Here is a 22,444-nt window from a genome sequence, read left to right as displayed (position 1 = left end):
GCTACTGCGCATGCCCTCAACTAGCGAAGAGGCGAGGCTGAAAGAACATCAGGCTTTCCGTCATGACCTCTACATAAATAACTCTGTGCTTTCCCACTCACATAAAATGACAACAAATGTTCATATAATAAGACATTTGGCAGAAGCTTTTATCCAAATGAGCTTAGACATGCGTGCAGAAATCTTATGTATGTGGACCTGGGAATCAAACTTATTACTCTGGCGTTTACAAGCACCATGCTCTACCAACTGCGCTACAAAGGAATCCTAGACTGGTTGGTTAGTGTTAGACTGCAGCAGTGAACGTTATATACTTTACAAAAAATATAAATGCAACAATTTCGAAAATTTTACTCAGCTACAGTTCATAAGGAAATCAGTCAATTTAAATAAATTCATTAAGCCCTAATCTATGGATTTCACATGACTGGGAATACAGACATGCATCTGTTGGTCCCCTTAAATAAAAAGGTAGGGGCGTGGAATAGAAAATCAGTCATTATCTGGTGTGACCACCATTTGCCTCATGCAGCGAGACATTTCCTTCTCATAGAGTTGATTGATTCTGGCCTGTGGAATGTTGTCCCACTCCTCTTCAATGGCTGTGCGAAGTTGCTGGATATGGGCAGAAACTGGAACATTCTGTCGTTCACGTCGACCCAGAGCATCCCAAACATGCTCAATGGGTGACATTTCTGGTGAGTATGCAAGCCACGTAAGAACTGGACATTTTCAGCTTCTAGGAATTGTGTACAGATCCTTGCGACACGTGGCGTGCATTATTATGCTGAAACATGAGGTGATGGAGGAGGATGAATGGCACGACAATGGGCCTCAGGATCTCGTCACGGTATCTCTGCGCACTCGAATTGCCATAGATAAAATGCAGTTGTGTTCGTTGTCTTAGCATACTTGCCCATACCATAACCCCACCGCCACCATGTTCACAACGTTGACATCAGAAAACCGCTCACCCACACAACGCCGTACACGCTGTCTGCAATTTGCCCAGTACAGTTGAAACCGGGATTCATCCTTGGAGATCACACTTCACCAGCGTGCCAGTGGCCATCGAAGGTGAGCATTTGCCCACTTAAGTCAGTTATAACGCCAAACTGCAGTCAGGTCAAGACCCTGGTGCAGACGACGAGTACGCAGATGAGCTTCCCCGAGACAGTTTGACAGTTTGTGCAGAATTTCTTCGGTTGTGCAAACCCAGTATCATCAGCTGTCCGGGTGGCTGGTCTCTGACGATACCGCAGGCGAAGAAGCCAGATGTGGAGGTCCTGGGCTGGCGTGGTTACATGTAGCCTGCGGTTGCGAGGCCGGTTGGACCTACTGCCAAATTATTCTAAAACAACGTTGGTGGTGGCTTGTGGTAGAGAAATGAACATTCAGCTCTGGTGGACATTCCTGCAGATGCACACGCTCCCTCAGAACTTGAGACATCTGTGGCATTGTGTTGTGTGACAAAACTTCACATTTCAGAGTGGCCTTGTATTGTCCCCAGCACAAGGTGCACCTGTGTAATGATCATGCTGTTTAATCAGCTTCTTGATATACCACACCTGTAAGGCGGATGGATTATCTTGGCAAAGGGAGGTACATATATTTGTTCACAAAATGAGAGAAATAAGCTTTTTGTGCATATGGAACATTTCTGGTATATTTTATTTCAGCTCCTGAAACATGGGACCAACAATTTACAAGTTGCGTTTTAATTTTTGTTCAGTATAGTAATTTGGTACAAAGGATAGCGGTGAAACAAAGCCATCTACACCAGTATGATGCGTGCTAAAAGACAGCCCCATGTGCACAGAACTTAATGTTTACCTCATGTATCATACCTGGATGATCACCCACATGACACTGATCCACCTTAGAGGCATGTTCCCTCTGACACCTTCCCAGCCTGATCTCTGTCCCTCCCCAGCCTTAGGCAACAAGCTATAGCAATATAGCTGAAATGATAAATAAGCAACGACAGGAGGTATGGTGTTGGACAGTCAAACCATGAGGGTAGGGAAAGAAGAGGCAGGGCTGAGAGCTGGACTAGAGCCCTACGCAGTACACTAGACTGGACTAGAGCCCTATGCAGTACACTAGACTGGACTAGAGCCCTATGCAGTGCACTAGACTGGACTAGAGTCCTATGCAGTACACTAGACTGGACTAGAGTCCTATGCAGTACACTAGACTGGACTAGAGTCCTATGCAGTACACTAGACTGGACTAGAGTCCTATGCAGTACACTAGACTGGACTAGAGCCCTATGCAGTACACTAGACTGGACTAGAGCCCTATGCAGTACACTAGGGTAGGGAAAGAAGAGGCAGGGTTAGGAGCTGTCAAAGCTCTTCCAGCATATCAACATCACCACATATCGTAAACATGTCGTATACAGCTGGAGGGAAGGGTGGAGAGAATGGAAGGTGAGGGTTAGGGTGGAGGGATAGGGTGGGGAGGGTTACAGTAGAGGGAATGGAAGGTGAGGTTTAGGGTGGAGGAGAGTTAGGGTGGAGGGGAGGGTGGTTAGGGAAGGGTTAGGGTAGAGGGTCAAATAAAATACAATGTTATTGGTCACAAACATACAGTGCCTTGCGAAAGTATTTGGCCCCCTTGAACTTTGCGACCTTTTGCCAAATTTCAGGCTTCAAACATAAAGATATAAAACTGTATTTTTTTGTGAAGAATCAACAACAAGTGGGACACAATCATGAAGTGGAACGACATTTATTGGATATTTCAAACTTTTTTAACAAATCACACACAGTGAGCTCCTAAAGGACAGCTAACACAACACACAGTGAGCTCCTAAAGGACAGCTAACACAATACACAGTGAGCTCCTAAAGGACAGCTAACACAATACACACACACAGTGAGCTCCTAAAGGACTGCTAACACACACACAGTGAGCTCCTAAAGGACAGCTAACACAATACACACACACAGTGAGCTCCTAAAGGACTGCTAACACACACACAGTGAGCTCCTAAAGGACAGCTAACACAATACACACACACAGTGAGCTCCTAAAGGACAGCTAACACAATACACATACAGTGAGCTCCTAAAGGACAGCTACGAATACTTTCGCAAGGCACTGTATTTAGCAGATATTATTGTGCGTGTAACGAAATGCTTGTGTTCCTTGCTCCAACAGTCCAGTAGTGTCTCGGGTGAAGGGGAGTGTTTGGGTAGGAAAAGCTGAGCTATGGAAAACATACACTGAAGCATGACACCAAAGAGTACCCAACAGGAAAAGTACACATTCAAATATAAACTAGCTAACCCTAACCGTGTATAAACTAGCTAACCCTAACCGTATATAAACTAGCTAACCCTAACCGTATATAAACTAGCTAACCCTAACCGTATATAAACTAGCTAACCCTAACCGTATATAAACTAGCTAACCCTAACCGTATATAAACTAGCTAACCCTAACTGTATATAAACTAGCTAACCCTAACCGTATATAAACTAGCTAACCCTAACCGTATATGAACTAGCTAACCCTAACCGTATATAAACTAGCTAACCCTAACCGTGTATAAACTAGCTAACACTAACCGTATATAAACTAGGCTCTCTGTAAACCTCTAGCCTGCTGTACTTCAACACTCTAAAGACCTGCTGTTATGACAATGTCTGGATTAATAACAATATTTAATTTGTAAAGCACATTTCCCAGACTCACTGGCTATGAGGTAGAAAACAAACTAAATTCATCAACAATACATCAAAAAGTAGAAGGAACCATCACAATACCAACCATTACCTACTAATAGAACATATAGACTTGAAACAGATTAACCGATCTAACATTAAAAGCTAGCTTGAATAGGTAGGTCTTTAGTTGTGTTTTAAACAATGAAATGTCAGCTTCCTCCTTGACATGTGCAGGCAGTGTTTTCCAGAGCTGAGGGGCCATGTGAGAAGCAGGGAACCCAAATTACTTTGCCATCGTTTTGTTCTGAACAGAAGCATTATTTGGTCTGTTCAGTTTCACTTTGCCAACCAGCAAAATAAAGTTCTGAACCGGTTCAACCCCCCAAAAAGTTTAGGTTTATATCCTTTCTTTCTAAACCTCCAAAATAATTTTTCCAAATTAGTATCATTTTTTTTTACATTGACACTACCGGTCAAAAGTTTTAGAACACCTACTCATTCAAGGGTATTTCTTTATTTTTACTATTTTCTACATTGTAGAATAATAGTGAAGACATCAGAACAAATAAATAACACATATGGAATCATGTAGTAACCAAAAGTGTTAAACAAATTTGAATTTGAGATTTTTCAAATAGCCACCCTTTGCCTTGATGACAGCTTTGCACACTCTTGGCATTCTCTCAGCCAGCTTCACCTGGAATGCTTTTCAAACAGTCCTGATGGAGTTCCCACATATGCTGAGCACTTGTTGGCTGCTTTTCCTTCACTCTGCAGTTTAACTCATCCCAAACCATCCCAATTTGGTTGAGGTCGAGGAATTGTGGAGGCCAGGTCATCTGATGCAGCCCTCCATCACTCTCCTTCTTGGTCAAATAGCCCTTACACAGCCTGGAGATGTGTTGGGTCATTGTCCTTTTCAGGGACGTCACTAGGCCTATTTCAGGGGGGCTTTAGCAATTTAGCAAGCTAGCTGGCTAGCTTTATGGGTGTTGTGACATGAGTATGAAATTGCAATTCTGGTTGTTTGCCAAAGCAGCAGTTACTCTTCTTGGGGTCCAGCAAAATTAAGGCAGTTTATACAATTTTAAAACATTACAATACATTCACAGATTTCACAACACACTGTGTGCCTTCAGGCCCCTACTCTACCACTACCAGGGTGGGTATAATTTGTGGAATGTTCCAACAGGAATCTGTTCCAAAAACTTCATTAATAACAAGGTTGCCAACAAACAACACATACAATGTTGTATAGTGGCAGAATAAGATACCGGTGTAAATAGTGGACTATTTAATCAAGTTTTTCACTCACCACGTTTATTCCAAAAAATGTTGATCTTGCTACTTTGTATGCGTTGTTTGTTGGCAACCTTGTGCTTCACAAAGTTTTTGGAACAGATTCCTGTTGGAACGTTCCACAAATGATACCCACCCACACTTATGCATGTGTCTGTGCCAATGTTTGTGTTGCTTCACAGTCCCCGCTGTTCCATAAGGTGTTTTTTTTTTAATCTGTTTTTTAAATCTAGAGTTCCATGCAGTCAAGGCTCTATGTAGTACTGTGTGCCTCCCATAGTCTGTTCTGGACTTGGACTGTGAAGAGACCTCTTGTGGCATGTCTTGTGGGGTATGCATGGGTGTCTGAGCTGTGTGCCAGTAGTTTAGACAGACAGCTCGGTGCAAATATTCACTGATCATGTACTCTAACTTGGCAAAAAAAGATGCAGTTCAGGTATGAATGTGTTTGAGATAATTTTTCAGTCATATCCAATATCAGGAGTATCATATTCCAGTCTTTGAATGATGATGTGTCTGCATGTATGTATTACAATTATACACTTCAACAGTGTTTACCAATCTTGGTCCTGGGACATCAATGGTTACACATTGTAACTAATGGACTACAAACAGGATTTAACTAGTAAAAGGCTGATTTGTAATTCATATATACAGAAATATAATTTAAACAGAACACTCCACTTCCTATGCATCATGTACTGTAAATAGTCTAAAACCAGTTCATATATACAGAAATATAATTTAAACAGTACACTCCACTTCCTATGCATCATGTACTGTAAATAGTCTAAAAGTGGTTCATCTCAACATCTAATGCCCTTCATCTGCATTGATCTGATAAACACAGGATAGCTGTAGTATTTCATCAAATTAGACTTCATTTCAACCAGTAGAGAATGCAAAATGCTTTATTGAAGGAAGTTCATTATTCAAGTGTTATAAATACATGCATTATAAATATTATAATATTAACCTCGCAAGAAACAGACTTCATTATAGTCAAAATACACTACACTGAATATTATGTTACTATTATCACCGTTCTCACTTCTAGGGACTAGAACTACACAAGTACCTGCCCTATCCAGAATAGCCTCCTCTCTTACTGACAGTTGGGGCTGCTATCCTTTCACCCTCCTCCATGGCTGTTAGCTAGCTACCTACAAATGCATCTGGAGTTTGTTTTTTACAGTGATAAATACATCAAGATAGCTAGCTAATATGAAGTTAGGTAGCTGGTGATATTTAATTCACTTAGCTATCTATACAGTATGTGAAGTTGGCTAGATAGCAAGCTAGTCAACTAGCTAGCTCATTTAGCAGCTCATTTGAGTTAGTCTGCACTGTAGCTAGTTAGCTAATAATACATTGTTTTTTTTTTACATTTTCGAAATGTTTTGACTTACTTGAATAGATTCTCCCAGTGTAACGGCATTCAGAGGAAGAAGGTGAGGACCAAGGTGCATCGTGGTACATCTTCATATTATTTATTCGAAACTGAACACTAAATACAAAATAACAAAAGGAATAACCAAAACAGTTCTAAAAGGTGAAACAAACCCTCAACAGAAAACAAATACCCACAACCTAAGGTGGCAAAACAGGCTGCCTAAGTATGATTCCCAATCAGAGACAACGAAAGACAGCTGTCCCTGATTGAGAACCATACCCGGCCGAAACATAGAAATACAAAAACCTAGACATACAAACATAGAATGCCCACCCAAATCACACCCTGGCCAAACAAAAATAGAAACATACAAAGCAATCTATGGTCAGAGCGTGACAGTACCCCAACCCCCCCCCCCCCCCCCCCCCCCCAAAGGTGCGGACTCCGGCCACAAAACCTGAACCTATAGGGGAGGGTCTGGGTGGGCATTACTCCGCGGTGGCGGCTCTGGTGAGGGGACCCTCACTGCCGACCCCGGACTGAAGGCCCTCGTAGATGCCCTGGACTGAAGGGCGCCTCTGGACTGAGGGGCTGCGACTCCGGACTGAGGGGTTGCGACTCCGGACTGAGGGGCTGCGAATCCGGACTGAGGGACTGCGACTCTGGACTGAGGGGCTGTGACTCCGGACTGAGGGGCTGCGACTCCGGACTGAGGGGCTGCGACTCCGGACTGAGGGGCTGCGACTCTGGCATCTCTGGATTGAGGGGCTGCGACTCTGGCGCCTCTGGATTGAGGGGCTGCGACTCTGGCGCCTCTGGACTGAGGGGCTGTGACTCTGGCGCCTCTGGACTGAGGGGCTGTGACTCTGGCGCCTCTGGATTGAGGGGCTGCGACTCTGGCGCCTCTGGATTGAGGGGCTGCGACTCTGGCGCTTCTGGATTGAGGGGCTGCGACTCTGGCGCCTCTGGACTGAGGGGCTGTGACTCTGGCAGCTCCGGACTGGACGGAGACTCTGGCAGCTCCGGACTGGAGGGAGACTCTGGCAGCTCCGTACTGGAGGGAGACTCTGGCAGCTCCGGACTGGAGGGAGACTCTAGCAGCTCCGGACTGGAGGGAGACTCTGGCAGACCCGGACTGGAGGGAGACTCTGACAGACCCGGACTGGAGGGAGAACCTGGAGGGAGGAGACGGAGAGACAGCCTGGTCCTTGGAGGAGGCACAGGATAGGCCGGGTCGTGGAGGCGCACTGGAGGTCTCGAACTAAGGGCCTGCACAACCCGTCCTGGCTGGATGGTGATTTTAGCCAGGCACAGGACGCACTGGGCTGTGCAGACACACGGGAGACACATTGCACAGAGCCGACGCACCAACACAGCAGCTCTCTCATTGCTATCTCCTCCAATCTCCCCATCAACTCCTTCACAGTCTCGGCTTTGCTTCCTTTGCTCACCTCCAATTTCACCCCATAGCCCGGGGCCTGACCAGTCCCATGATCGCCACGGGGAGTGGGCTCAGGTCTCCAACCTGACTCTATTATTGGGGCTGCCTCTCGGGCTTCCTTGCCAGCCGTGTTCCCTCGTATCTACGGTTCTCTTCTCCACGCTGCTTGGTCCTTTAGTGGTGGGTAGTTCTGTAACGGCATTCAGAGGAAGAAGATGATGACCAAGGTGCAGCTGGTACATGTTCATAATATTTATTTGAAACTGAACACTAAATACAAAATAACAAAAGGAATAACCGAAACAGTTCTAACAGGTGAAACAAACCCTCAACAGAAAACAACTACCCACAACCTAAGGTGGCAAAACAGGCTGCCTAAGTATGATTCCCAAACAAAAATAGAAACATACAAAGTAATCTACGGTCAGGGCGTGACACCCAGCCATGTGGACAACTGGAAACAGGGCAGCAAAGTTTGTCAACAGCGTTTTAGAGGGGGGATACTGTCCATTTCTTGTTTCTAAACGATGAGAGAAGTGCTACACCTGGTGGAGAGAGATTGTAAAACAAAAATAGTTGCTTGGCCGAGGCCGCCGGGACCTAGGGTGTTGTGGGGGACCCTTCGCCTGGGGTCGAGGCCCCCTTCCTTCCGTACCACCCCAGGGCTTCCGTGGCTACCATGGCCACTGCCTGGGGGGTGGTCTCTACGTTTTTCGCTACCAGCAGGTTACGGGAGGACCACAGTGCTTCCTTCAGGCACGTGAGGGTGGGCCAGAGCTTGGTGAAGGCCTTCGATGGAATGGGCCTTCGGCCCACCCCATACAGCACGAGCTGAGGTGTTAGGCCTGCTTCCTTCCACAGGTCCCTGGCGGCTCTGCACTCCCAGAGCATGTGCCTCACCGACTCTTCTTGGCCGCAGCCTGGTCGGGGGCACGCGGATGTCCTCGCCATGCCCCGTGAGTGCATAACGGCCCTGACCGGGAGGATCTCGTGGGCGACCATCCAGGACAGGTCCCGATGCCGATTCAGGAGAGCAGGATGGGCCACGTTGCGCCAAACCGTTGTGGGCTCACCTATAGCGAGCCCGCGCACTGGACACACTGGTTCCCGATCCTGCACAAGAGAGAGAAGAGAGCGGTGTTTTGTTAAAACCGTGACTGTTTCTTTTTCCAGTTTAAAATGTCTTAAAAACTTCTGGAGCTGGACGTAGTGCGGGGGTAGCAGGAAAGAGACTGGGGCTCGCAGGTCGACTGGGATCAGCCTCAGAGTCCTGAGGTAAGATCCCAGCCAGAACCGTGCGAGGGCCTGGGTCTTGTTGTTGACCGGGGAGGTGGCAAGAGTCAGATGTAACGCTGTGTAGCGGCTGCCCAGGAACAAGTAGAGGTCAGGCAAGCCTTTCCCCCCCTTGGACCTGGGCCTCTTGACCACCTCCCTCCTCAGCCTCTCCCACTTGCCTCCCCACAGGAAGTAAAAAAGCGTCCGCTCCAGGTCTAAAATGCTCCTTCGAGGGGGGATAAAAACAGAACTGATTAATAAAAGCACAGGTAAAATCACAGCTTTAATGATTAAAACCTTGCCCTCAAAAGTCAGCTGTCGTAGTCCCCAAAAACCCAGTCTCTGTCTTACCGTCCCCAGGATTCCGCTCCAGTTACCGCTCCCTCCTCCCCCCCGGTCAAACTTTACCCCCAGTACCCTTATGTCCGTCAGTTTAACTGTCAGAGGTAGTCTGGTCAAGTCTGGGTCTGCCCACGGTCCGAAGAATTGGGCCTCTGTCTTGTCTCTGTTCAGTCTCGCCCCAGAGGCTCGTCCGTACCAGTCAGTCCTGTCCAGAGTCCTGTCGACGGATAAAAGGTCGGTACATAAAATGTTGACGTCGTCCATGTAAAAGACGCACTTGGCGGTCATCCCCCCACTCCCCGGGATACCCACCCCACTGATCCCTTGGTCCCTTCTCAAGACCTGTGCCAGTGGTTCAATACAGGCCACGAACAGAAGGGGAGATAACGGACAGCCCTGACGGACGCCGCAGTGTACTCCCACTGCTTTTGACAGATGCCCATTTACAAGGATTTTGCTGGTGATGTCCCCGTACAGCAGTCCCACCCAAGCTAAGAACCTGTCCGGGAAACCCATTTTTTGCAGTACCTTAAAGAGGTACTGGTGCGAGACCCGATCAAAGGCTTTTTCAAAATCTAAATTTAGGACTACAAGCCGCATGTTTCTGTCTCTCGCATAACAGATGGCATCTCGGATCAGTATCAGGCTGTCCGTGATCTTCCTTCCGGGCACGGCACAGGTTTGGTCCGGGTGGATCACCTCCCCTAAAACAGAAGACATTCTGAGTGTTAAAACCTTGGTAAAAAGTTTACAATCAAAGTTTAAAAGGGTAATCGGTCTCCAGTTTTTCAGGTCCGTCCTGTCGTTTTTCTTGTGTAAAAGAGTCACGATCCCCACTCTAAAACTGTCGGGTAGTCTGTCGAGGTGTTCGAAGTCAGTAAAAACAGTCAGAAGTTCGTCGGCTAAAACATCCCAAAAGGTCAGATAAAACTCAAAAGGGAGGCCGTCCTCCCCCGGTGATTTACCCCTCTTAAAACGTTTCAGTCCTTGGTCGATTTCTGTCCTCGTCAGGTCTTTTTTCAGGTCGTCTGTATTGGGTAAGGTCTTGTCGATGTATGTTAAAAGGTCCCCCATTGTTCCCTCGCACACATCTTTTACCCCAAACAGTTCCCCATAAAAGTCCTCGACCACTTCCTTTATTCCCTCTGTGTCTGTTTTTAAAACCCCGTCCTTGTTTCTCAATCCTGTCATAATCCTACCCTTACTAACTATTTTCTTAAAAAAGTACCTAGTGCACTTCTCCCCCTCTTCTAATTCCCTTTCCTTGCTTCTTAAAATAACCCCCTTGCTTCTCTGTTCTGCTAAAAGTGCCATTTCCTTCTTTACTTCTTTAATTTCTTGGTTAAAATCAAGGCCCTGTTGGCATAGGTTAAAATACCTTTCCAGTCGCTTTTGCAGTCCCACCATGCGTCTATCTTTTTCTCTGCTTTTTTCCTTTCCTATCTCTCTAAAGAAGGTCCTTGTCCTTCCCTTCACCATTTCCCACCACTGTGCTCGCGTGTCAAAGAAGTCCTGTAGCGTCTGCCACTGGCTGAACTGCTCTCTGTACTGACTAACTACTCTATCATCTTCTAGAAGGGAGCAGTTCAGTTTCCAGGGCCCTCTTCCCACAGTCACACCCGAAGATAGTGAAAGGGTGCACGTCAGCATTACGTGGTCTGAGAAGAAAGCAGGGGTTATTCTAGCATCAGTTGGGGGACAGTCCGGGGTAAACAGATAATCAATGCGAGAGGCTCTGGTGCCATCACCACTGGTCCAGGTGAAGCCCTCCTCTCTTGGATGCAGGGTTTTAAAACAGTCAGTCAGTTTAAAATCCCTGCACAGCCCTTGCAATAAAACACTTGACCTGTCTACCTTAAAATCCCCTCCTGCCCCTCTCCTGTCTGCTCTGCTTAAAACACAATTAAAATCCCCACCCACCACTAGAGGATCCCTCCCTAGCATGTGGGACTGCAGGTCCTCTAAAAGTGCACACCGGTCATGTTTATCGTTAAAACCATACACGTTTAGCACGTTAAAATCCCTCCCCATAAAAGTACAGTTGGCTAAAAGAGCACGCCCACCTACCACCACTGTGCTCCCCTTCACCACCACCTGTGGGGTCTTGATTAAAATGGCAACACCGTCGTTCTTGTTAAAATTGGAACCACTCCAAATGGAGGGCCCGTGCCGCCACTTATCCTCCCATTTCCTGTAAGAGGATAAAAAGGGTAGACCACACTCCTGTAGTAAAAACACATCAGAGTTAAACCTTTCTAAAAAGGATAAAACCGACTGTGCTCTTGTTGCTGTCTTTACGCTCCTCACGTTTATAGTGGTGATTTTAAAAGCCATAAAAGGGGTGAGTAAAAACAGTGCTAGAAGAAAAGCCATTGAAAAGTTAAAAGGGGGTTAGTCTTCAGGGACTTTCTCTCTCTCCCTCCGGGGTAAGGGGGTTTGGAAGGGAGAGGAGGTTAAAACAGGACTTAAAAAGGAGACTTGATTGGGGGAGTTGGAGGGGAAGGTTCTGGGTTCTTCCTCCCCCTGGGAGCTCTCCCACTCCACCTTTCCCTTTTTCTCCTCACCCTGTTCGGGGTCAGAGAGCTCCTCAGCGTTTCTTTTACGTAGGGGGAGGTGTTCCTTCAGAATCTCCCCCTCCTCTCCCGTACCTTCTGACACAGTCTCCATGGTGCTTTCCGACACCGACCCTATGATGTCTGACCCACTTGGGGAGCTTTCGCTGAACATCTCTCCGGAGCCGTCTTTCTCGGCCCTTTCTCCTTCAGGGGTCACATTAGTCTGGGGCAGGGGGATTGGGGTGGGGAGGGTTTTGTCCTCTCCTCCCACTTCTTCCACCACTGCACCTTCCGCGCCCTCCACTACAGCCACCACCACCGGCTCCACCACTGTCTCCTCTACCACCACTACCGGCTCCACTACTGCCTCCTCCTCCACCACCGGCTCCTCCACTACCACCTCGGCAACTGCCGTTCCAGCCCTCTGGCGCTCGAAAGCCCGGTCCGCGGCCGCCCACTCCCTCCTTCCAGCCTTGGCCCTGTTGGCCCAGGAGGAGGGGCAGTCGCGGATGAGGTGGGACCGCTCGCCACAGAGGTTGCACGACCTTCCGTTCGTGCACTCCTCGTAGCGGTGGCCCACCTCCCGGCACTTCATGCAGACGACCTTCTGACAGGCGTCTGCAAGGTGGCCATGTTCACCACACTTACGGCACAGCTTGGGCTGGTCCTGGTAGTGAACATGGCCCCTGTTCTCTCCGAGGACTATGGTGGATGGGATGGCTTTCAACCCACCATAGCCCCCAGGGTCCTCCCTTTGCTGGACAGTGACCCTCCAGGCCCCTGTCCAGATCCCATCAAGGTCTTTTACCTGGATCAGGGGACCCTTCACGTTGCAGTACCTGCCCAGCCATACTGCAACGTCCTCCGGCTGTACGGTTTCATTGTACATACGGACAATAACGGTTTTAATGCTATTATCCGTCAGCTTGGTCACCTCAAACATCGCTGTGAGGGACCCCTGGGTGTTCAGGGCGTTCTGGAGTTTCCCCCAGAACTCCCTCAGGAAGCTGGCGTTGGCAAAACTGACATCGAAGCCCTTCCTATAGGGGAGGGCTAAGATGCAGTTTACCTGCGCGGGATGAAAGCCGAGCTCTTTCTGGAGGAATTTTCTGGAGAAATCCAATCGGGATAGCTCCATTATTTTTCCTCCCCTCTCCTTTAGAAGGAGGCGCACTGCATGGTGCCTCCTCATGCCAGCCTGTGCTGCTGACATGATGGAGGCCCACTCCCTTTACAGCCCAACACCAGTGAGAGGGGAGGGGAGGGGGAAGGGAAGGGGAAAGGGAGAGGAAGGGGTGTAAAACAGCCAAGGAACTAGCAGGCTCAGCCAGACTGTGCTGAACAGGGCCTACCAGTACCACGGGACACACAACAAACTATCTAGCACAGCACCAAACTAATCTTATCAACAATGGGAAGGGACACAAGGAGGGATTTTTTTTTTTTTTTTTTGTGTGTAATTTTTTAAAATAAATTTTCCCCGGAGGGGAAAGGCACGAAGGGGAAGGACAATAATGGACAAAACAAACAAAAACGGGGGGAGGGGGGGTGGGGCGAACTAACAAACAAACAAATTTAGGTAAGGGGAATTAAGGGGATAACAAAAAGGAACACTGACCAACACAACACCTGCCAAACTTGAGGGCCGAGAGAGCTAGCAGGCCTCACCAGCAGGCCAGGCCAAGCCAACCAGCTAGCAAGCCTCACCAGTAGGCCAGGCCAAGCCAACCAGCTAGCAAGCCTCACCAGTAGGCCAGGCCAAGCCAACCAGCTAGCAAGCCTCACCAGCAGACCAGGTCAAGCCAACCAGCTAGCAAGCCGGCAGGCCAAAGGTCCCCCAGTTGACAACACAAGACAAGAAACAGAGACAAAAGGCAATTTAGGGGGTGAACTAGCAAGTACAAGGTGGATGGGAAAATACGGTCAGACAAACACACAACAATGCAATGCCTGCCACGCCTAAAGGGCCAGGAGGCTAGCGTTCCAACAAGCCAGAAAGCCCCTCCGGCTAGCAGGCAACACAAAACTCAAAACAGTAGGAAATAATTGAAGGGGGGAGGGTAGGATACAAGGGGGAGGAGAGGTACAAAACAGGACAAACAAGGGGAAACTGAAATTTAAATTAATTAAGAAAGAAAAGGACCAGAGGGCCTTTAAACTCACCCTACAGGTGCACCTGTAGTCCACCACCAGACCCACCACCTAACCCAGGACAAAAATAATAGTGAAACAATACAACAATAATGATTTTAAACAAAAGTAAATAGCACAATCTCCCGGGAGCCCTCCGGCCTGCGATCGCTTCTCTGATCAAGCGCAGCACTGTCTAGGACAATGCACGTGATCTTAGCCAAAAGGCCGAGAAGCGGCCAAAGTCCAGGCTGGGCCCCTGAGCAAGGAGACAATCCTAAGCATGACGTCCTAAGCATGACCATGATGTCTTCAACGCACCGGTCGAGTCAGTTCCCGGGGAAGTCCACTTTGAGTTGGACGCAGCAATCCAGCCTGTCCAGTGTGCACCCCGCAATGTACCAGTGGCCATTAAAGCAGCTACGAAGGCTCAGCTTGACAAATACGAAGCAGATGGCCAAATCATATTGGATTGAAGGTGGATCCTGAAAAAGTGAAGGCTGTCTTGGAAATGCCCCACCCATCTGACGTGAAGGCAGTGCAGCGCTTCGTCGGATTCGTCACCTACCTGGCCAAATTCCTACCGCGGCTCTCTGAAGTGTGTGAGCCACTAAGGAGGCTCATGGACAAGGACACCATCTGGCATTGGCTCCCAAAACATGACGCAGCGGTGAGGGAAATAAAACAACTGGTCACCCAGACACCTGTACTGCGATACTACAATGTGTCGAAACCTGTCAGAGTGACTCAAGCCAGTATGGACTTGGCTGTTGCCTCATGCAGGAGGGCCAGCCTGTGGCATTCGCCTCTAGGGCACTCACCCCAACAGAGCAGAACTATGCCCAGATAGAGAAGGAGTGCCTCAGCATTGTGTTTGCATGCCAACGCTTCCACCACTACCTGTACGGGCAGATCACAAGCCCCTTATTGCTATATTCAGCAAGCCTCTTCTGAATGCCCCAAAACGACTGCAGAGCATGCTACTGGCCCTACAAAACTGCAACCTCAAGGTGGTGTATAAGCCAGGGCCAGAGATGTATGTGAGTGACACGCTCAGCAGGGCTACTGCATCAGGCACTCACACACGCTCCATGCATGAACAACACGCAGTGTGCAGCTTACAAACAGAGCAAGTGGATGTTGAACACATCAACCAGGCTGACTACCTCAATGTTACGGACCAGCGCCTTATACAAATCAGAGAGCACACAGACAGGGATGAGCAACTCCAGGCATTGAGGTCTGTGATTCTGATGGGCTGGCCCGACTGCAAGGAAGAAACTGCTTTAGCCGTCAGAGGATATTGGCCAGTCAAAGAGGAGCTCAGTGTTCAAAACGGAGTAATATTCAAGTGTCAGAGAGTCGTTATTCCCCGGTCTCTGCGCCCTGAGATGTTGGCACGCGTGCACTCAAGTCACATAGGAGGTGAGGCCTGTTACAGACAAGCACGTGACACACTGTATTGGCCAGGAATGCAGAGTGAAATCAAAGACTATGTCAGAAAATGCACAGTCTGCAATGAATATGCCATTGAGCAACAGAGAGAGACGATGATATCCCACGAGCTACCGATGCGCCCCTGGCAGATAGTAAGTCTAGATCTCTTCCAGCACAGTGGCAAAGACTTTCTGCTGGTAGTCGATCATTACTCAGACTTTTGGGAGATTGACCTCCTCCCCGACCTCTCAGCAGAGACAACGATCAAACGCTGCAAGGCTCAGTTTGCCTATATGGCCAGCCAGATAGGGTAATTCCAGACAATGGACCCCAATTCTCCGGAGTTGAGTTCCGAAAATTTGCTGCAGAATGGGAATTTGAGCACGTCACTACACCCAAAAGCTAATGGGAAGGCGGAGTCCGCAGTAAAAATCGCAAAGAACCTCTGCAAAAAGGCTCTGCGAGAGGGCAAAGATGCCTGGAAAGCAATCCTGCAGTGGCGCAATACCCCGACAGAAGGCATGGATAGCAGCCCGGCACAGCTACGTCACAGAAGACAGGTCTCCAAGTTCATCTACGACAAATCAGCAAAAGACTTACCTGAGCTCAGGGTGGGTGAAACGGTGCGAATGAAGCCACTACCAGGGTACCGGACAGGCCTCTGGAGACTCGGATCCTGTGTACAGAAAGTTGCACTTGGTCGAAGTGAATGGATCAATGTATCGTCGTAACAGGGTTGACCTTCGGATTGCTGAGCCAGCACCTATTCAGAACCCTGATGGCCAAAGGGTTCGCATGACAAAAGACAGAACCCCAGCAAGTCACATGGGGCCTGAGGCACTGGGCGAAGAGCCAGGGGATCACAGGTCGGCCGCTCCCTCGCCCATCAATTCTCCCCTTAGACGTTGAGGTGACACGCCTGTGCGGGAACCCGCAGTCCTCGCAGACAAGCCCCCTGTCTTTTCACGCTGCGGGCGTCTGGGCCAGCCACCAAAAAGACTTAATCTGTAGGTTTCCCATCAGGGATTGTTGACAGACAGAGATAAAAGTGAAGAGAATATCAAAATGTGTTATTGTTACCTGAGAAAAATAAATAAATAATACTAAACTGTTAATGTTGGAAATTGTTACTAGGTTTGCTTTGTTAGTGAATTGACACCTCCTGTCCTATTTTATTAAATGGAAGATGTTATGGGTGTAAGATGGCACAGTGATGCCATCTGTTGGTAAATGTTCATTACTGCAACTCTTGTGTTTTACCGGGGTGCTTGAGATACCCGGATGTGTTGTGATGTACTGAACAAGACTGGTCACTCGCATCAATGCCTATGTCTCGTCATTTAACGTTCAATGTGCTCAATGTGAAAATACAATATAGACCAACGAAGCAACTTTGTTTCCTCTGTCTGATTTCTCTTTACAATGAAAGGGGGTGCACCGTTCCTGGAGGTACTGCAATACCAGGTCGATGCGTGGAGTGGACGGAGCAAGCCCCTATTCCATCTCCCTATTCCAAAAATCAATTTAATATATGGTCCCCAGATAGGGGACGTATCAGATATTAAACTGATAAGAACAGATTTTTTTTTTTTTGTGGAAAAGTTTTATTGACACATTTCCTTTAAAAACAGCTCATACATTTTTTACATCATTGATACACATAAAAACGGCAACAAAGCATAAAACACAGCATTTGAAAGTTACATTTAAATTTGTTAAAAAGCACATGTTGTTAAAACCAATGAAAACAACCATGGATAAAAGTACTTTCCTTGTAAAAACATCAAATCTGTAAAAGCCATTTAAAATGTGTACTAATGATCTAACAAAGGTAAAACATTTTTAAGACATGAAAAACCATGTTAAAAAGTCACTTTGTTAAAAGGCTGTCTTCAGTCCCTTGTACAGGAGGGGGGTGAGTCTTTACCAAGCTCACCTCATCCTGCTCTTCTGAATAGATCATCGTCCCGTCCTTCGGGGCCCAGAGGAGATCCCTCCCCTAGTCGCATCGCCCTAGGCGCCGCAGCGCTGTCAGGCCGAGGCCGCCGGGACCTAGGGTGTTGTGGGGGACCCTTCGCCTGGGGTCGAGGCCCCCTTCCTTCCGTACCACCCCAGGGCTTCCGTGGCTACCATGGCCACTGCCTGGGGGGTGGTCTCTACGTTTTTCGCTACCAGCAGGTTACGGGAGGACCACAGTGCTTCCTTCAGGCACGTGAGGGTGGGCCAGAGCTTGGTGAAGGCCTTCGATGGAATGGGCCTTCGGCCCACCCCATACAGCACGAGCTGAGGTGTTAGGCCTGCTTCCTTCCACAGGTCCCTGGCGGCTCTGCACTCCCAGAGCATGTGCCTCACCGACTCTTCTTGGCCGCAGCCTGGTCGGGGGCACGCGGATGTCCTCGCCATGCCCCGTGAGTGCATAACGGCCCTGACCGGGAGGATCTCGTGGGCGACCATCCAGGACAGGTCCCGATGCCGATTCAGGAGAGCAGGATGGGCCACGTTGCGCCAAACCGTTGTGGGCTCACCTATAGCGAGCCCGCGCACTGGACACACTGGTTCCCGATCCTGCACAAGAGAGAGAAGAGAGCGGTGTTTTGTTAAAACCGTGACTGTTTCTTTTTCCAGTTTAAAATGTCTTAAAAACTTCTGGAGCTGGACGTAGTGCGGGGGTAGCAGGAAAGAGACTGGGGCTCGCAGGTCGACTGGGATCAGCCTCAGAGTCCTGAGGTAAGATCCCAGCCAGAACCGTGCGAGGGCCTGGGTCTTGTTGTTGACCGGGGAGGTGGCAAGAGTCAGATGTAACGCTGTGTAGCGGCTGCCCAGGAACAAGTAGAGGTCAGGCAAGCCTTTCCCCCCCTTGGACCTGGGCCTCTTGACCACCTCCCTCCTCAGCCTCTCCCACTTGCCTCCCCACAGGAAGTAAAAAAGCGTCCGCTCCAGGTCTAAAATGCTCCTTCGAGGGGGGATAAAAACAGAACTGATTAATAAAAGCACAGGTAAAATCACAGCTTTAATGATTAAAACCTTGCCCTCAAAAGTCAGCTGTCGTAGTCCCCAAAAACCCAGTCTCTGTCTTACCGTCCCCAGGATTCCGCTCCAGTTACCGCTCCCTCCTCCCCCCCGGTCAAACTTTACCCCCAGTACCCTTATGTCCGTCAGTTTAACTGTCAGAGGTAGTCTGGTCAAGTCTGGGTCTGCCCACGGTCCGAAGAATTGGGCCTCTGTCTTGTCTCTGTTCAGTCTCGCCCCAGAGGCTCGTCCGTACCAGTCAGTCCTGTCCAGAGTCCTGTCGACGGATAAAAGGTCGGTACATAAAATGTTGACGTCGTCCATGTAAAAGACGCACTTGGCGGTCATCCCCCCACTCCCCGGGATACCCACCCCACTGATCCCTTGGTCCCTTCTCAAGACCTGTGCCAGTGGTTCAATACAGGCCACGAACAGAAGGGGAGATAACGGACAGCCCTGACGGACGCCGCAGTGTACTCCCACTGCTTTTGACAGATGCCCATTTACAAGGATTTTGCTGGTGATGTCCCCGTACAGCAGTCCCACCCAAGCTAAGAACCTGTCCGGGAAACCCATTTTTTGCAGTACCTTAAAGAGGTACTGGTGCGAGACCCGATCAAAGGCTTTTTCAAAATCTAAATTTAGGACTACAAGCCGCATGTTTCTGTCTCTCGCATAACAGATGGCATCTCGGATCAGTATCAGGCTGTCCGTGATCTTCCTTCCGGGCACGGCACAGGTTTGGTCCGGGTGGATCACCTCCCCTAAAACAGAAGACATTCTGAGTGTTAAAACCTTGGTAAAAAGTTTACAATCAAAGTTTAAAAGGGTAATCGGTCTCCAGTTTTTCAGGTCCGTCCTGTCGTTTTTCTTGTGTAAAAGAGTCACGATCCCCACTCTAAAACTGTCGGGTAGTCTGTCGAGGTGTTCGAAGTCAGTAAAAACAGTCAGAAGTTCGTCGGCTAAAACATCCCAAAAGGTCAGATAAAACTCAAAAGGGAGGCCGTCCTCCCCCGGTGATTTACCCCTCTTAAAACGTTTCAGTCCTTGGTCGATTTCTGTCCTCGTCAGGTCTTTTTTCAGGTCGTCTGTATTGGGTAAGGTCTTGTCGATGTATGTTAAAAGGTCCCCCATTGTTCCCTCGCACACATCTTTTACCCCAAACAGTTCCCCATAAAAGTCCTCGACCACTTCCTTTATTCCCTCTGTGTCTGTTTTTAAAACCCCGTCCTTGTTTCTCAATCCTGTCATAATCCTACCCTTACTAACTATTTTCTTAAAAAAGTACCTAGTGCACTTCTCCCCCTCTTCTAATTCCCTTTCCTTGCTTCTTAAAATAACCCCCTTGCTTCTCTGTTCTGCTAAAAGTGCCATTTCCTTCTTTACTTCTTTAATTTCTTGGTTAAAATCAAGGCCCTGTTGGCATAGGTTAAAATACCTTTCCAGTCGCTTTTGCAGTCCCACCATGCGTCTATCTTTTTCTCTGCTTTTTTCCTTTCCTATCTCTCTAAAGAAGGTCCTTGTCCTTCCCTTCACCATTTCCCACCACTGTGCTCGCGTGTCAAAGAAGTCCTGTAGCGTCTGCCACTGGCTGAACTGCTCTCTGTACTGACTAACTACTCTATCATCTTCTAGAAGGGAGCAGTTCAGTTTCCAGGGCCCTCTTCCCACAGTCACACCCGAAGATAGTGAAAGGGTGCACGTCAGCATTACGTGGTCTGAGAAGAAAGCAGGGGTTATTCTAGCATCAGTTGGGGGACAGTCCGGGGTAAACAGATAATCAATGCGAGAGGCTCTGGTGCCATCACCACTGGTCCAGGTGAAGCCCTCCTCTCTTGGATGCAGGGTTTTAAAACAGTCAGTCAGTTTAAAATCCCTGCACAGCCCTTGCAATAAAACACTTGACCTGTCTACCTTAAAATCCCCTCCTGCCCCTCTCCTGTCTGCTCTGCTTAAAACACAATTAAAATCCCCACCCACCACTAGAGGATCCCTCCCTAGCATGTGGGACTGCAGGTCCTCTAAAAGTGCACACCGGTCATGTTTATCGTTAAAACCATACACGTTTAGCACGTTAAAATCCCTCCCCATAAAAGTACAGTTGGCTAAAAGAGCACGCCCACCTACCACCACTGTGCTCCCCTTCACCACCACCTGTGGGGTCTTGATTAAAATGGCAACACCGTCGTTCTTGTTAAAATTGGAACCACTCCAAATGGAGGGCCCGTGCCGCCACTTATCCTCCCATTTCCTGTAAGAGGATAAAAAGGGTAGACCACACTCCTGTAGTAAAAACACATCAGAGTTAAACCTTTCTAAAAAGGATAAAACCGACTGTGCTCTTGTTGCTGTCTTTACGCTCCTCACGTTTATAGTGGTGATTTTAAAAGCCATAAAAGGGGTGAGTAAAAACAGTGCTAGAAGAAAAGCCATTGAAAAGTTAAAAGGGGGTTAGTCTTCAGGGACTTTCTCTCTCTCCCTCCGGGGTAAGGGGGTTTGGAAGGGAGAGGAGGTTAAAACAGGACTTAAAAAGGAGACTTGATTGGGGGAGTTGGAGGGGAAGGTTCTGGGTTCTTCCTCCCCCTGGGAGCTCTCCCACTCCACCTTTCCCTTTTTCTCCTCACCCTGTTCGGGGTCAGAGAGCTCCTCAGCGTTTCTTTTACGTAGGGGGAGGTGTTCCTTCAGAATCTCCCCCTCCTCTCCCGTACCTTCTGACACAGTCTCCATGGTGCTTTCCGACACCGACCCTATGATGTCTGACCCACTTGGGGAGCTTTCGCTGAACATCTCTCCGGAGCCGTCTTTCTCGGCCCTTTCTCCTTCAGGGGTCACATTAGTCTGGGGCAGGGGGGTTGGGGTGGGGAGGGTTTTGTCCTCTCCTCCCACTTCTTCCACCACTGCACCTTCCGCGCCCTCCACTACAGCCACCACCACCGGCTCCACCACTGTCTCCTCTACCACCACTACCGGCTCCACTACTGCCTCCTCCTCCACCACCGGCTCCTCCACTACCACCTCGGCAACTGCCGTTCCAGCCCTCTGGCGCTCGAAAGCCCGGTCCGCGGCCGCCCACTCCCTCCTTCCAGCCTTGGCCCTGTTGGCCCAGGAGGAGGGGCAGTCGCGGATGAGGTGGGACCGCTCGCCACAGAGGTTGCACGACCTTCCGTTCGTGCACTCCTCGTAGCGGTGGCCCACCTCCCGGCACTTCATGCAGACGACCTTCTGACAGGCGTCTGCAAGGTGGCCATGTTCACCACACTTACGGCACAGCTTGGGCTGGTCCTGGTAGTGAACATGGCCCCTGTTCTCTCCGAGGACTATGGTGGATGGGATGGCTTTCAACCCACCATAGCCCCCAGGGTCCTCCCTTTGCTGGACAGTGACCCTCCAGGCCCCTGTCCAGATCCCATCAAGGTCTTTTACCTGGATCAGGGGACCCTTCACGTTGCAGTACCTGCCCAGCCATACTGCAACGTCCTCCGGCTGTACGGTTTCATTGTACATACGGACAATAACGGTTTTAATGCTATTATCCGTCAGCTTGGTCACCTCAAACATCGCTGTGAGGGACCCCTGGGTGTTCAGGGCGTTCTGGAGTTTCCCCCAGAACTCCCTCAGGAAGCTGGCGTTGGCAAAACTGACATCGAAGCCCTTCCTATAGGGGAGGGCTAAGATGCAGTTTACCTGCGCGGGATGAAAGCCGAGCTCTTTCTGGAGGAATTTTCTGGAGAAATCCAATCGGGATAGCTCCATTATTTTTCCTCCCCTCTCCTTTAGAAGGAAATGCACTGCATGGTGCCTCCTCATGCCAGCCTGTGCTGCTGACATGATGGAGGCCCACTCCCTTTACAGCCCAACACCAGTGAGGGGAGGGGAAGGGGAAGGGAAG

General features: G+C 49.0%; 3 protein-coding genes and 1 pseudogene across 3 annotated transcripts; all 4 read right to left on the bottom strand.

The window, feature by feature from the left end:
• Nucleotides 1-8,402: 8,402 nt before the first annotated feature.
• On the bottom strand, nucleotides 8,403-10,498 carry LOC139403215 (uncharacterized). Its single transcript, XM_071146928.1, has 3 exons — nucleotides 10,390-10,498; nucleotides 9,953-10,128; nucleotides 8,403-8,920 (listed from the first exon to the last, which is right to left on the bottom strand). Exons 1-3 carry the CDS (start codon nucleotides 10,496-10,498, stop codon nucleotides 8,408-8,410), a joined length of 798 nt encoding a protein of 265 aa, XP_071003029.1. The 3' UTR covers nucleotides 8,403-8,407.
• A 6,475-nt stretch (nucleotides 10,499-16,973) lies between these two features.
• On the bottom strand, nucleotides 16,974-17,152 carry LOC139403216 (U2 spliceosomal RNA; annotated as a pseudogene).
• Nucleotides 17,153-17,593: 441 nt separating this feature from the next.
• Nucleotides 17,594-19,689, bottom strand: LOC139403214 (uncharacterized). The gene is made up of 3 exons (XM_071146927.1): nucleotides 19,581-19,689; nucleotides 19,144-19,319; nucleotides 17,594-18,111 (listed from the first exon to the last, which is right to left on the bottom strand). Exons 1-3 carry the CDS (start codon nucleotides 19,687-19,689, stop codon nucleotides 17,599-17,601), a joined length of 798 nt encoding a protein of 265 aa, XP_071003028.1. The 3' UTR covers nucleotides 17,594-17,598.
• A 921-nt stretch (nucleotides 19,690-20,610) lies between these two features.
• Nucleotides 20,611-22,308, bottom strand: LOC139403213 (zinc finger CCHC domain-containing protein 3-like). The gene is made up of 2 exons (XM_071146926.1): nucleotides 21,180-22,308; nucleotides 20,611-20,806 (listed from the first exon to the last, which is right to left on the bottom strand). Exons 1-2 carry the CDS (start codon nucleotides 22,306-22,308, stop codon nucleotides 20,724-20,726), a joined length of 1,212 nt encoding a protein of 403 aa, XP_071003027.1. The 3' UTR covers nucleotides 20,611-20,723.
• Nucleotides 22,309-22,444: the final 136 nt, after the last annotated feature.

The sequence above is a fragment of the Oncorhynchus clarkii genome, unplaced genomic scaffold, assembly GCF_045791955.1.
Source record: "Oncorhynchus clarkii lewisi isolate Uvic-CL-2024 unplaced genomic scaffold, UVic_Ocla_1.0 unplaced_contig_5881_pilon_pilon, whole genome shotgun sequence".
Classification (NCBI taxonomy): domain Eukaryota; kingdom Metazoa; phylum Chordata; class Actinopteri; order Salmoniformes; family Salmonidae; genus Oncorhynchus; species Oncorhynchus clarkii.
This window is presented reverse-complemented; position numbering and strand designations above follow the sequence as displayed.